The 16,594-nt window shown below is 45.8% G+C and overlaps 1 protein-coding gene across 1 annotated transcript in view; it reads right to left on the reverse strand.

Moving 5' to 3' along the window:
• LOC126109440 (uncharacterized) overlaps positions 1 to 16,594 on the reverse strand; it is an 841,290-nt gene that overhangs the window by 410,537 nt on the left and 414,159 nt on the right. Inside the window, exon 4 of the mRNA XM_049914471.1 lies at positions 8,946 to 9,015. Coding sequence (XP_049770428.1) covers positions 8,946 to 9,015 — 70 coding nt within the window. The remainder of the gene's footprint in view (positions 1 to 8,945; positions 9,016 to 16,594) is intronic.

Genomic DNA, 16,594 nt, shown 5'->3' on the forward strand with positions numbered 1-16,594 from the left:
CGACAAACGGCAAGATAGTGGACGCAATGTCGCTGAGACAACTGAAGTTGAAAAAGAGTTGTTGTAGGTGGGTTCCGAGAATGTAGACGGATGCCCACATGGGAACATGGAACACAGCGTCAGCGCACTTCTGGAACAGAACGAGATTTTCCAACTCCAGTTTGCCGGGGGTGGTATACAAAAGCTAGCCATCTCCTTTTGTCTTCACACATTTGTTCCACGACAACTTCCCATTCGTATCTTTTCTCCTCCACATCTGATCTCATAGTCTCTACTAAGTGTTTTCTTGGTCTTCCAGTGGTCTTCTTCCTACGAGGCTGAGGTTGAAATACTTTTTGTTCGGTCTTTCGCCGTTCATTCCTATTATGTGGTCATAACACTGAAGCCTGTGTTTCTTTATGACACTGCTAACACCAACCACAATACCAGCTACTTTTCTATTCACCTCATTCCCGATTTTGTCCTTTCTGGTTGTTTGGTTCATAGTTCTCATGAATCTCATTTCTGTTGCCGGAATTCTGCTGAGGTCTTTGTTTATTAGGGTACACGTATCAAAATCATATGTTAGTATTGCTACGAAATAGGTGTGGTACATGGTCGCTTTTGCTTTTCGTGGCGTTTTAACATCCCAGAGAAGATTTCTGATTTGACTGTAAAAAGTGGATGCTTTCTGTGTCCTGCTGAGTATTTCCTGCTTAATGGTATTGTCTTTCGAGATCATGCTTCCTAGGCGCTTGAAAAATATTTGCGTTTGTTCAAATGGCTCTGAGCAGTATGGGACTTAACATCTGAGGTCATCAGTCCCCTAGACTTATCATCATCATCATCATCATCATTTAAGACATTATGCCTTTCAGCGGTCAGTCTGGAGCATAGTCCCCCATATACAGTTCCTCCATGATCCCCTATTCAGTGCTAACATTGGTGCCTCTTCTGATGTTAAACCTATTATTTCAAAATCATTCTTAACCGAATCCAGGTACCTTCTCCTCAGTCTGCCCCGACTCCTCCTACCCTCTACTGCTGAATCCATGAGTCTCTTGGGTAACCTTGCTTCTCCCATGCGTGTAACATGACCCCACCATCTAAGCCTCTTCGCCCTGACTGCTACATCTATAGAGTTCATTCCCAGTTTTTCTTTGATTTCCTCATTGTGGACACCCTCTTGCCATTGTTCCCATCTACTAGTGCCTGCAATCATCCTAGCTACTTTCATAGCAGTAACCTCAACCTTGTTGATAAGGTAACCTGAATCCACCCAGCTTTCGCTTCCATACAACAAAGTTGGTCGAAAGATTGAACGGTGCACAGATAACTTAGTCTTGGTACTGACTTCCTTCTTGCAGAAGAGAGTAGATCGTAGCTGAGCGCTCACTGCATTAGCTTTGCTACACCTCGCTTCCAGTTCTTTCGCTATGTTGCCATCCTGTGAGAATATGCATCAAATGGTTCAAATGGCTCTGAGCACTATGGGACTCAACATCTTAGTTCATAAGTCCCCTAGAACTTAGAACTACTTAAACCTAACTAACCTAAGGACATCACACACACACACGCCCGAGGCAGGATTCGAACCTGCGACCGTAGCAGCCTCGCGGTTCCGGACTGCAGCGCCAGAACCGCACGGCCACCGCGGCCGGCCGAATATGCATCCTAAGTACTTGAAACCGTCCGCCTGTTCTAACTTTGTTCCTCCTATTTGGCACTCAATCCGTTTATATTTATTTCCCACTGACATTACTTTCGTTTTGGAGATGCTAATCTTCATACCATAGTCCTTACATTTCTGATCTAGCCCTGAAAAATTACTTTGCAAACTTTCAATCGAATCTGCCATCACAACTAAGTCATCCGCATATGCAAGACTGCTTATTTTGTGTTCACTAGACTTTACTTAAATCTAACTAACATAAGGACATCACACCCATCTATGCCCAAGGCAGGATTCGAACCTGGGACCGTAGCGGTCGCGCGGTTCCAGACTGAAGCGCCTAGAACCGCTCGGTCACTCCGGCCGACTTTGTGGTTGTTCCTCGACTGTCGATGGTCATTTCTAATGTCTCTGTTTTACTTATTTTTACTCCAAAATTTCTGATGTTTTATTTCAATCACTAAGTTTCTACTGTGCTTCAGCTACTGTCTGTCCCCATACTATCAAATCATCAGCAGAAACCACAGCATTTGGTTCGCTATCTATCTTCTTGATAGATTTTATGATCTTGTCCATTACTATTACAAACATGAGAGGTGAGAGGCCGCTTTCATATTGGGCACTCCTCTTTGTTTCAAACCATTCTGATCATCCGTTGCCTATCTGCACACAGCTGTAAGACGTCTCGTATAGCATCTTGACTTCATCAATTAGATACTCATAGGAGGTAATTAGAAGAGGACACCACTGCCTTGTGGAGAAGAGGGATCTTGAAAGGCTAAAAGAGTAAACCCTGAAAGAAAATCCGCACCTGCGTTAGGCCTAGCAAGTCAGCAGCGGAGCAAATACACACTGCTTTCATATCTAGACCAAGCTTCGGATGGAAGGATGGGCAAGAGTTACTTGTAAGAATTGTGAAGGGGGATGAAAACCGGTCGCATCATTCTGAAACGGAGACGAAACGGCAGTCGATGGAATCGCATCGTGCAGACTCATCGAAGGAGAAGGAATTCAAAGCTTCGTCGACAGCAGGAAAAGTGATCGTTATGGTTTTTTTATTATTCAGAGGGAATGTCGCTTTTGGACACCATACCATACGAAACCACTACCAAATTTCACGTTTACGTGGAGACCCGTAAACGATTTCACACTCGAATGTGCCGTGTTCGACAACATAGGCAGAAACACGATGTTCTGATGTTGCATGACAATAGTGAGAAAACCACCACGAAGACCTCAGAGCTCGGGTAGAGAACAATGGAACAGCCACAGTACAGTCCACACCTGACACCGTGTTACTTCCACCTCCTCGCTAAGCTGAAGGAATCACTTCGTGGAACGAGATTTGAAGATGAAGACTGCCTTGTAAAGGTTGCTGAACAGTGGCTGAAGCGTGCTCACCCTCACTTCAACCGTGCACCTGTACAGGCCTTTGTTCCATGCCGGCTAAGGGGCGGAGATTATGTGGAAAAGTTACATTATATTCTGAACATACTGCAAAAAATATGAAAGGTACGAAAAATAAACTAGTTTCAAAAAGGTGCATTTCTTTCGGAGTTACTCTCGTAATAACTGTGACATTACCGGCCTTGAAAGTTATCGTTTCTCAAAACACGCTACTAAAATAATTACATTCGCCTTCAAAGTATTCTCCATGGGTCGCTATAAACGTTCCCATATAACTGGAAAAACTAACTAGCGATGACTCCATGACTCCCATGCGCAAAACGTTCTCCTTTTCTTGCCGAGCCAAATTAGAGTAAAATGTTGTGGATTGGCAAGACAGCCAATCCACTATGAGGAAGCCGAAAGGCACGCGTTTAAGCACACGCAGGCTGGCGTGAGGTCTGGAACAGGACAAGGAATTTATACTAGCAAAAAACGTACGTAGCTGCTGGAATACTTAACTTTAATCTATAATAGGTGAACATCGCTCTTGACGGTACATGTTTTACAGCATCAATAGTAACTGGTAATGGCACCTTGCTAGGTCGTAGCAAATGACGTAGCTGAAAGCTATGCTAACTATCGTCTCGGCAAATGAGAGCGTAATTTGTCAGTGAACCATCGCTAGCAAAGTCGGCTGTACAACTGGGGCGAGTGCTAGGAAGTGTCTCTAGACCTGCCGTGTGGCGGCGCTCGGTCTGCTATCACTGATAGTGGCGACACGCGGGTCCGACGTATACTAACGGACCGCGGCCGATTTAAAGGCTACCACCTAGCAAGTGTGGTGTCTGGCGGTGACACCACATAAAACTTCAAAGTCTTTTGTCGTCACCTTCGTGGTCTCCATTAGAGATGGGTAGTTCGCGAACGAACGGGTGCAAAGGAGCAGTTCACCAAGATGAACGCAAGGACCGAGGAACGAATTCCAAGGAACGACCGGTTCATAGTTCACTTCGGTCGCGGCGGTCACTTCGGCAGTTCTCGTTCCAGCCTCGGTCGCGTGCTCGTCTGTCTCGGCCTCCCTCGGCCGCACTCGTCGTTCTTTGCATGACCACCTGGCTCAGTTCCACTGCCGACTGCTCCTAGTTAGTTCAGTATCCAGTTGTTCGTTTCGTTCACTGCGCTCGCCCGTTTTACATGCGTTCCAAACTGTTTTTGCACTTGGTTCCGGCTTTCACCGTCCACGACCGGTAATCAAAAAGTATTTTATAGTTACGTAAATCACAAAAAATTTTTTTGTATGTAATAGGTACGTCTCTTCAGGTAACAAAAGGGCATATCAGCTCACTTCATTATATCGATGAACAGCAGAAGACATACTTATAACAAGGCAGTTTTTTTTGTTATTCATATACTTTTGGTTTCATCGACTTGATTTAGCAGCTAGCTTTCAATAATTTTCTTAATTTTTAGTGTAACAAAATTCATATAAAACGATTTTCGTGCATCTGTCATATACGTAACACTACATTTTGGAAGGCTCTAATTATTTTTAAGTTTGATTGTTTCCAATTTGCATTACCTGCTAGTCTGGTTTCTTTGAAGAAAAAAAAGATAGGTTGTGGGTCATTTTGGCTCAGTAGGAAAAGCGGTGCCTCTGTATTTGAAAAGACATAGATTGCCATAAAATCGTATTTACTTATTATCTCAAAAACATTTGTTCAGAAGAAGCTTTCAAACCAAGAACTTTATTACTGCAAACTTAATTATTATTATTATTGCTGCATTAACTTAAATAATGCAGCATAGAAATCTAATTTTTACTAAGCGTGTGACGCAAGTATGAGAAAACCACATTTTATTTTATGCTTCCATAAAGTCTCTACTTGGCCTACGAACTCACGAAGAATTTTATACAAGACACTTGTGGTTTATTAAGTTGGGAAACAGCCTCCAACAGGTTTACAAGACTACATGAGCTATAGCCCATGCGCGTCGCGTGAGATTTTCATGTTCTCTTCTCCAGCTCTCTCGCAATTGTTGTTTGCATTACCTCGTTATTTCTTCATGCCTAATTATTACATGTTTGTCTGTTTGTCGTATGTGCTCGTAACGGGCAACACTAGTCTGTACTCGGGGCCGGTTTTCCGTGCGCCACCCTACATTATTTCCCTGCGATCAGCCACACAACGCTACAGTTGGCTAAACGAGAGGTTCTGCAGAATCACAGAAATTACTTCTAAAAGTGTGTAAGAATTCTGTAATGAATAAAAACTCTATACTCCAGGGGGGAGGCAAGTGCCCCCTCTTGGTGCCCTGCATCCTACAGTCACCTACACTACTAGTTTTCAGTTTTTCATAACAATCATATACCAAGCACAAATGAACGGTGAACGGGTAAAAATGAACGGTTCCCAAAAAAGAACGATCAGCAGTGAACTAGTTCCCAAGGACGAACGAGTTTGCCCATCTCTAGTCTCCATCAAGAATAATTCACTGTCACTACTGCTACTATGATGGCTTTCTTAATTACAAATAATCGACCTGGGAGTGGTCGACCTTCGCCATCGCGACGTCATGCTGTCAAATGTGATGTTCTTCCTTCCCCTCCCCCTCCTCTCCTCCCCAATGCGACGGATGAAGGCCCAAATATTTATCCATATTTACTCGCTTCCTCTTAGAGATTGTCCAGGCTCCAATGTTCTTATTATTCACTGTAGCGCGTTTCCTCCATAGCCATCACGAGTGCTAATTATTACTGCAATGTTCTTTGCCGGCCGGTGTGGCCGAGCGGTTCTAGGCGCTTCAGTCTGGAACCGCGCGACCGCTACGGTCGCAGGTTCGAATGCTGCCTCGGGCATGGATGTGTGTGATGTCCTTAGGTTAGTTAGGTTTAAGTAGTTCTAAGTTCTAGGAGACTGATGACGTCAGATGTTAAGTCCCATAGTGTTCAGAGCCATTTGAGCCAATGTTCTTTACGGGTGTCGGCAAGGTATCTTTTACGTACTATTGTTAAGAGTGTGATGTAATGAGGACTATGACCGACATGACGAATACTAGACATATTGCGATACCTACAAATTCTGTGAGTGACTGATAAGAATGATCGTTTCCGTTATTTCGACCAGTGCCTCTGATGTTAAGCAGGAATAATTGCAGGTTAACGTTTCCCTCCCATATTTCATGGAAAATGCTCTTTGGGGACTTTCATCTCCGATACGAGTGGCAGAAAGCCAGAGTACAGATAATTACCCCCAGTGAGGCGCAGCGCACGCCGTGAAATCAATGCCGGCACGAAGCGAGCGCTGCAAACGATCATGCGCTCGGCTTCACAATTACTGCACTCTCTAGCAGGTCCCAACTACATAGCGCTCCCCGTAATGAGGGGAGCGCCTGGCAAGCGGGCAACCCGCGGAGCACCGCGGCGTGGCGGGTCAGTCGAGCGGCACCGCTGCAGGCGCCACCTGCTCTTCTACAGGCAGCCGCACAACAGGCTTCAAAACTCCTTTCTACAAAGTCACTCTGGCGTACGGGCAAATCCTGGCCCGGGTTTTCGGGTGGTTTACCCCGGTCCTGCGCTTAAGAACGGAACTGTATCCAATAATACGCTGCAAATAAATTCCTAACTGGGAGATATAAAAAGGCCCTCTCCATAGCATAAACTTTCATCAACTATGGGGTGTTCAAAAAGTCTCTCCGCATTGGCGTAAATTTGTTAGCCGCGGGTGCCGTACGATTTTTCGCCTGCGTGGGTTACTTCCCTTCAAGTGGACTCTCCCAACATTCCACTGTTTCGTTTATCCCAGCCAGCGTCAGTAGTATCGTTGGTGTGTGTCGTTACGTGTTGACGCGAACGTCTAAGTTTAGTTCCTTTGTTCGTTCGTTTCGTTTTTGTCACTGTTAAAATGCTTACCAAGTGTTCAAAGCTGGCGGTAAATACACAGTTTCAGTTCGTCAGACATTTAATTCAGTTTTCTCGGCGACAACACTCCCACATCGCGATACTGTGCGAGATTTGAATAACAAATTTCGAAGTACGGCTTCAGTGACAGATGCATCGAGAAGTGGTCGTCCTAGCATTTTGTCTGAGGATAAACTACGAGTCCGAACAAGTCAGTAAGAAAGCTCGCCCACGAAATTGATATTAGTGTCGAAACAGCTCACACAGCTGTAAGGGCCGGCCGCGGTGGCCGTGCGGTTCTGGCGCTGCAGTCCGGAACCGCGGGACTGCTACGGTCGCAGGTTCGAATCCTGCCTCGGGCATGGGTGTGTGTGATGTCCTTAGGTTAGTTAGGTTTAAGTAGTTCTAAGTTCTAGGGGACTTATGACCTAACCGAGCGGGGTGGCGCAGTGGTTAGACACTGGACTCGCATTCGGGAGGACGACGGTTCAATCCCGCGTCCGGCCATCCTGATTTAGGTTTTCCGTGATTTTCCTAAATCACTCCAGGCAAATGCCGGGATGGTTCCTCTGAAAGGGCACGGCCGACTTCCTTCCCAATCCTTCCCTAATCCGATGAGACCGATGACCACGCTGTCTGGTCTCCTTCCTCAAACCAACCAACTTATGACCTAAGATGTTGAGTCCCATAGTGCTCAGAGCCATTTGAACCATTTGAACAGCTGTAAGGAAAAAATTGGAACTTTGTATGGGAAAAGTTCCAATTTTTCCCATACAAAGTGAGAGTCGTGCAAGACCTGAAAAATACTGATCATGGCAAGATACTGCATTATTGTCAATGGTTCAAACATTTCGTTCAACAAACTGGAAAGGATATTCTAAATGAAACGTTTTTCACTGATGAGGCGTGGTTTCATTTATCCGGGTACACGAACTCGCAAAATTCTCGTATGTGGAGTATTTCAAATCCATTGTGTATTCATGAGGAACCACTTCATTCTGTGAAAATACGAGTCTGGATTGCAACATATAGGGAGTCGCAATATTTACGCTGCGAAAAGAAGTGTACGACGAAATAGTTCTATCGAGTGACAAAAGAACGATAGTCCACCACAAAAAAGAGTGAGAAACATGGTGAACAGTGTGTGGATGGCGAGAACACAAAGACGTGAATATATTGCAGTGATAAAAGTGGTAGTGCGACCTCCATACCAGATGTGAGGAAAAGCAGACCAGTAAATCATCCCACTGACGATGCCTTAGAACAGGAGAAGGCGAAGCGGATATGGGATAAATAAAGTAACTAGCAGCAGGAAGATTTGCAAAATAAATATTTACATACATACTTCCTGCTGAGGATGGCCACGCAAACAAAGTTGTCATCCACAAAATACTTGAAAATGACCTAAGGCCGGAATCGTACAATCGGACATGAAATAAAGAGAATGGCAGCTGAAGGCATCACGAAATCATTCAAAAAATTATATATTAATGATGTTTAGGTTAGGGCTGCCTGTAAGGAACTGAACAAATGCAGTATTTGTTTTGCCAGACGCCTTTCGGCTTGGTTTATTAAGGCATCGCCAGTGGCTACGTGTGCTGATATTGCTATACAAGTGCTCTCGCTGCACAACTATTGCTTGACAGGTGCCATTGCTGCACTACTGACGAAGCTGTTACTCTGTCTGCACCACAGAAAACAATTCTCAGCACAGGGCAGACACTGCACACAGACTCTGCTTCCATGTTACCTCAACACAGCCGAAGTCGTGCAAGGGTGTGTGGGCAGTTTTCTAATGCAGGAAACCATTGAAAATCGGCGCACAATTCGCAACACATCTTAAAGTTTCAAGCAAGAACCTAGGTACGAAGACGGGTTTTCACTAACAGCTACACAAAATGGCACTTCCAGGGATAAAATATGGCGCTGCATCCCGGAATGTCAACATTTACAGCGGCGGATCAAGTCGAACAGATGAGAGCAGTAGCAAGCCAACCAGGTACTCACCTCTGGCAGCATCGACGACGCGGACGTAGACCAGCCGTCGCCGGCCGCGCGCAGCCCGTTGAGGCAGCCCCTGCAACACACAGGGCTAGCTGACCTCTCACCTCACAACAGTCAGCAGCCAGGTCTACCAAAACACCTGGCAAGAAGGCACTCAACATCACAAACTCCCAACCAACCCTGTCTGAGCTTCGTAACACGTTCAGAGCGGACGGAGTTAAAACCCCTCGTTTGTGGCGTCACTCTTACCCCCAATTAGAAACCTGTGAGCAAAATTACCGTTACAGCTTGTGAAGGCACAGAAGAGGCAGTACTGAAAAATAATTCCTCCAAAATTTTTATCCTGTTCTCAATACCGGTATGGTATACACTGAAGCGATAAAGAAACTGGTATAGGCATGCTTATTCAAATACAGAGATATGTGAATAGGCAGAATACGGCGCTGCGGTCGGCAACGCCTATACAAGACAACAAGTGCCTGGCGCAGTTGTTAGACCGGTTACTGCTGCTACAATGGCAGGTTATCAAAGGTTAAGTGAGCTTGAACGTGGTGCTATAGTCGGCGCACGAGTGATGGGACACAGCATCTCCGAGGTAGCGATGTGGGAATTTTCCCGTACGACCATTTCACGAGTGTACCGTGAATATCAGGAATCCAGAGAACATCAGATCTCCGACATCGCTGCGGCCGGAAAAAGATCCTGCAAGTAGGGGACCAACGACGACTGAAGAGAATCGTTCAGTTTAAATGCGAACATTTAGGTTAGGCTTTACCGTGATTGTTATTGACATTAAATGAAACAACAAGTTTACTGTTGCCAGACACCGTTTTTATTATTTCCACGACGTGTTTCAAAGGTTTCAACCTCCATCATCGGCTGGATTAACATTAGTTAATATGACATTTATGTGTGTGTGTGTGTGTGTGTGTGTGTGTGTTGTGTTACGATTATTTGGAGGAACTTGTGGCACTGCCTCCAGCTGTCACGGGTTCCTTTCGCTGTCGTAAAACATCACATGTACAGGGCTATTACAAATGATTGAAGTGATTTCATAAATTCACTGTAGCTCCATTCATTGACATATGGTCACGACACACTACAGATACATAGAAAACCTCATAAAGTTTTGTTCGGCTGAAGCCGCACTTCAGGTTTCTGCCGCCAGAGCGCTCGAGAGCGCAGTGAGACAAAATGGCGACAGGAGCCGAGAAAGCGTATGTCGTGCTTGAAATGCACTCACATCAGTCAGTCATAACAGCGCAACGACACTTCAGGACGAAGTTCAACAAAGATCCACCAACTGCTAACTCCATTCGGAGATGGTATGCGCAGTTTAAAGCTTCTGGATGCCTCTGTAAGGGGAAATCAACGGGTCGGCCTGCAGTGAGCGAAGAAATGGTTGAACGCGTGCGGGCAAGTTTCACGCGTAGCCCGCGGAAGTCGACGAATAAAGCAAGCAGGGAGCTAAACGTACCACAGCCGACGGTTTGGAAAATCTTACGGAAAAGGCTAAATCATAAGCCTTACCGTTTACAATTGCTACAAGCCCTGACACCCGATGGCAAAGTCAAACGCTTTGAATTTTCGGCGCGGTTGCGACAGCTCATGGAAGAGGATGCGTTCAGTGCGAAACTTGTTTTCAGTGATGAAGCTACATTTTTTCTTAATGGTGAAGTGAACAGACACAATGTGCGAATCTGGGCGGTAGAGAATCCTCACGCATTCGTGCAGCAAATTCGCAATTCACCAAAAGTTAACGTGTTTTGTGCAATCTCACGGTTTAAAGTTTACGGCCCCTTTTTCTTCTGCGAAAAAAACGTTACACGACACGTGTATCTGGACTTGCTGGAAAATTGGCTCATGCCACAACTGGAGACCGACAGCGCCGACTTCATCTTTCAACAGGATGGTGCTCCACCGCACTTCCATCACGATGTTCGGCATTTCTTAAACAGGAGATTGGAAAACCGATGAATCGGTCGTGGTGGAGATCGTGATCAGCAATTCATGTCATGGCCTCCACGCTCTCCCGACTTAACCCCATGCGATTTCTTTCTGTGGGGTTATGTGAAAGATTCAGTGTTTAAACCTCCTCTACCAAGAAACGTGCCAGAACTGTAAGCTCGCATCAACGATGCTTTCGAAATCATTGATGGGTACATGCTGCGTCAAGTGTGGGAGGAACTTGATTATCGGCTTGATGTCTGCCGAATCACTAAAGGGGCACATATCGAACATTTGTGAATGCCTAAAAACCTTTTTGAGTTTTTGTATGTGTGTGCAAAGCATTGTGAAAATATCTCAAATAATAAAGTTATTGTAGAGCTGTGAAATCGCTTCAATCATTTGTAATAACCCTGTATACTGTCCAAACTGACAGTATACATGTGATGTGTTACGACAGCGAAAGGAACCTGTGACCGCTCAAGGCAGTGCCACAAGTTCCTCCAAAAAATCGTAACACAACACAACACACACACACACACACACACACACACACAAATGTCATATTAACTAATGTTAATCCAGCCGATGATGGAGGTTGAAACCTTTGAAACACGTCGTGGAAATAATAAAAACGGCGACTGGCAACAGTAAACTTGTTGTTTCATTTAAAGAATCGTTCAGTGTGACTGAAGTGTACCCTTTCCGCAAATTGCTGCAGATTTCAATGCTGAGACATCAACAAGTGTCAGCTTGCGAACCATTCAACGAAACATCATCGAAAAAGGCTTTCGGTGCCAAAGTCCCTCTCGTGTACCCTTGATGACTGCACGACACAAAGCTATACGCCTCGCATGGGACCGACAACACCTACATTGGACTGTTACTGATTGGAAACACGTTGCCTGGTCGGACGAGTCTCGTTTCAAATTGTATCGAGCGGATGGATGTGTCAAATTGTATCGAGCGGATGGACGTGTACGGGTATGGAGACAACCTCAAGAATCTATGGACACTGCATGTTAGTATGGGACTGTTCAAACTGATGGAGGCTCTGTAATGGTGCGGTGTGTGTTCTGTTGGAGTGATATGGGACCCCTGATACGTCTAGATACGACTCTGAGAGGTGACACGTACGTAAGTATCCTGTCTGACCACCTGCATCCATTCATGTCCATTGTGCATTCCAACGGGCAATTCCAGCAGGACAATGCGACACCCCTCACATCCAGAACACGCTGGGTCCAGGAAATCTCCGCAGACATGAATACTATTTAACATATACGGGATGCCTTGCAATGTACTGAACGAGGTGGCGCAACGGTTTGCACACTGGACTCGCATTCGGGAGGACGACGGTTCAAACCCGCGTCCGGCCATCCTGATTTAGGTTTTGAGTGATTTCCCTAAATCTCTTCAGGCCTCCTTTGAAATGGCACGGCCGACTTCCATTCCCATCCTTCGCTAATCCAATGAGACTGATGACCTCGCTGTTTGGTGTCTTCGACAAATCAAACCAACCCAACCGCCGCCCCCTCGCAATGTGCCGTTCAGAAGAGATTTCCACCCATTCGTACTCTTACGGATTTATGGACAGCCCTGCACATGGTGTCGTCTCCCTCCAGCACTACCTCAGACATTAGTCGAGTCCATGCCACGTCGTGTTGCAGCTTTTCTTCGTGCTCGTGGGGGCCCTACACGATACTAGGCATGTGTACCAGTTTGTTTGTCTCTTGACTGTAAGTAGTGGGGCAATGGGGCTTCAAGCACCAGCGACGTCACAGCCTATCTCTGATGTCACAATGACGTAATGATGACGTCACAATGACGTAATGATGACGTCAATGATGTAATTATGACGTCACATTCACAACCTATCTATGGCGTCATAATGACGTAATTATGACGTCATGATGACTTAATGATGAATTACATCATAATGACATCATGATAGTGTAATATTTTTATGAAGTTATGATGACATACTTGGTGGACTTTTGCCAACAGCGTTGACCTTATTTCCACATGTTTTGACACTGACCTTACATAATATGACGTCTTTACCTCACTGCGATAGTGTTGACAGTGCCACAACCTACATAGCTATATTTTGTTAAGTCATGATGATGTCATGGTGATGTACTTGATGGCACTGACCTTACGTAATATTACGTCTTTAGCTCATTGTAATATCAATGACAGATTTTTCCTCTTGTTACCTCCTCTGACGTACTTGATGGCACTAACCTTACATAATATGATGTCTTTAGCTGATTGTGATGCCATTGACAGATTTTTCCTCGTGTCCCCCTCCTCTAAGCGTTGCGTCTACCTCACACACACACACACACACACACACACACACACACACACACACACACACACAAGGTGTGCAATAAAAACAAGCTTATATGTTTATTCACATATCATTTAATGTAAGAAAAATAATTTTGTTACAAAATGTTATTAATTTATTTTACACTTTTACTTAATTCTACTTCATCATCTGACAGATCAGGTTTATTTTTCAACCATAAATACATGCAACGAGGGAACCAGCGATAGTGTTCCCTCCATGGACATCACCATCAACTCAATCATGCAGTGTCCCAACACAGTAGAAGCAAGTCATTGTGACGTCAGAGATAGGCTGAGACGTCGCTGGTGCTTGAAGCCCCATTGCCCCACTACTGTTGTATAAGTGATGCAGATTATTACGTCGACTTTCACGCTTCGCTGATGCAAGTTGCGACCGTCTGCCGCTAGAGAGCTCCGGATTGCAGCGTGTAACTTGCCTGTGTACAACGAAACTATTGTCGGCAAGTCAAAAATGGCTCTGAGCACTATGCGACTTAACTTCTGAGGTCATCAGTCGCCTAGAACTTAGAACTAATTAAACCTAACTAACCTAAGGACATCACACACATCCGTGCCCGAGGCAGGATTCGAACCTGCGACCGTAGCGGTCGCGCGGTTCCAGACTGTAGCGCCTAGAACAGCACGGCCACTCCGGCCGGCTGTCGGCAAGTCAGAAACAGCGTGTGCTTCAGTACAGTTCCGAAGCGCAGAAAACGTGCCTGCAATTGAAATCCACAGCAACGTACTGTGTACTGTGGTGCTTGTATCAGCATCAGTACCGTGCGACACTGGGTTGTTCGTGCTCGTAATGAAGGCAATGGTGGTGACAACCTCAACGGCTATGACGGAGTGGAAGAACGCATACGGCAACCAACGGGACTCATTGGAACCAGGTTGATGGACTCTTCAGAGAAAATCGTCGGATAACACAGACACGCCTCTGAGGTACGTGTGGCGTATTACGAGAGCGTGCACAGGCCATCATTGCACAACTGTTCAAATGTGTGGGAAATCGTATGGGACTTAACTGCTAAGGTCATCAGTCGCTAAGCTTACACACTACTTAACCTAAATTATGCTAAGGACAAACACACACACCCATGCCCGAGGGAGGACTCGAACCTTCGCCGGGACCAGCCGCACAGTCCGTGACTGCAGCGCCTGAGACCGCTCGGCTAATCCCGCGCGGCATTGCAGAACTGCGGTACAGAAAACTGTGTGCACGGAGGGTGGACCCAATGCTACCCACTTACATGAAACAGAAGAGACTGGACATACGTCAACAATTTCTTTTGCATTTTCAGCGTGACAGTGGTGAGATCCTTAACGTCATCGTGACAGGCAATGCAAGTTGGTTTCACCCATTTTAACACCGACAACAAGAGAGCATCAACGGATTTCCGCCACAAAGAAACACTGACGCTAAAACAGTTCAAGACCATGAGATCAGCAGCCTAAGTCATGCCAACAGTATTCTGGAATGTTTAAGTTGTGATGCAATTGGAAATCATGCATAAAGGCACCACCACGAAATCTGCAACGTACTGAGAGACACTCCGAAAACTAAGAGCACGAGTCCGAAGAGTTAATCAACAGATCCTCTCCTTCACCGCGACAATACCAGACCACACACTAACACTGCAACGTCTGCAACAACCAGACGACCTTGCGTTCACTGCCATCGATCATCCTCGATATACATTACTGGCCATTAAAATTGCTACACCAAGAAGAAATGCAGATGATAAACGGGTATTCATTGGACAAATATATTATACTAGAACTGACATGTGATTACCTTTGCACGCAATTTGGTTGCATACATCCAGAGAAATCAGTAACCATAACAACCACCTCTGGCCGTAATACGCCTGGACATTGAGTCAAACAGAGCTTGGATGGCGTGTACAGGTGCAGCTGCCCCTGCAGCTTCAACACGATACCACAGTTCATCAAGAGTAGTGACTGGCATATTGTGACGGTGCAATTGCTCGGCCACCATTGACCAGACGTTTTCAATTGGTGAGAAATCTGTAGAATGTGCTGGCCAGGGTAGCAGTCGAACTTTTTCTGTATCCAGAAAGGCCTGTTCAGGATCTGCAACATGCTGTCGTCCATTATCCTGCAGAAATGTAGGGTTTCGCAGGGATCGAATGAAGGGTAGAGCCACGGGTCGTAACACGTCGGAAATGTAACGTCCACTGTTCAAAGTGCCGTCAATGCGAACAAGAGGTGACCGAGACGTGTAACTAATGGCACCCCATACCATCACGCCGGGTGATACGCCAGTATGGCGATGACGAATACACGCTTCCAATGTGCGTTCACCGCGATGTCGCCAAACAAGGATGCGACCATCATGATCCTGTAAACAGTACCTGGATTCATCCGAAAAAATGAAGTTTTGCCATTCGTGCATGCAGGTTCTTCGTTGAGTACACCATCGCAGGCGCTCCTGTCTGTGACGCAGCCTCAAGGATAACCGCAGCCACGGTCTCCGAGCTGATAGTCCGTGCTGCTGCAAACATTGACGAACTGTTCGTGCAGATGGTTGTTGTCTTGCAAACGTGGCCATCTGTTGACTCAGGGATAAAGACGTGCCTGCACGATCCGTTACAGCCATGCGGATAAGATGCCCGTCGTCTCGACTGCTAGTGATACGAGGCCGTTGGGATCCAGCACAGCGTTCCGTATTACCCTCCTGAACCCACCGATTCCATATTCTACCAACAGTCATTGGACCTCGATCAACGCGAGCGGCAATGTCGCGATACGATAAACCGCAATCGCGATAGGCTACAATCCGACCTTTATCAAAGTCGGAAACGTGATGGTACGCATTCCTCCTCCTTACACGAGGCATCACAACAACGTTTCACCAGGCAACGCCGGTCAACTGCTGTTTGTGTATGAGAAATCGGTTGGAAACTTTCCTCATGTCAGCACGTTGTAGGTGTCGCCACCGGCGCCAACCTTGTGTGAATGCTCTGAAAAGCTAATGATTTGCATATCACAGCATCTTCTTCCTGTCGGTTAAATTTCGCGTCTGTAGCACGTCATCTTCGTGGTGCAGAAATTTCAATGGCCAGTAGCGTATAATTCCCCGACTTCACCCCAACCGATTTTCATATGCTTCTGAACACCTCCCAAGACTTCACTTTGGTAGCGATGAAGCGGTGCAAGAAAAAGTGAGGATGTGCCTTCGTCAACTAAGTCAAACATTCTACAGTGACGGTAAAAACAAACAGGTCTCTCGTTAGGAGAAACGTGTTCGTCGCCAAAGTGACGGTGTTGAGAAATAAATGTGTAGAATGTTAATAAAGTATTTTTATTTAAGGGGCTCTAAG

This window comes from Schistocerca cancellata, chromosome 12 (assembly GCF_023864275.1).
Source record: "Schistocerca cancellata isolate TAMUIC-IGC-003103 chromosome 12, iqSchCanc2.1, whole genome shotgun sequence".
NCBI lineage: Eukaryota > Metazoa > Arthropoda > Insecta > Orthoptera > Acrididae > Schistocerca > Schistocerca cancellata.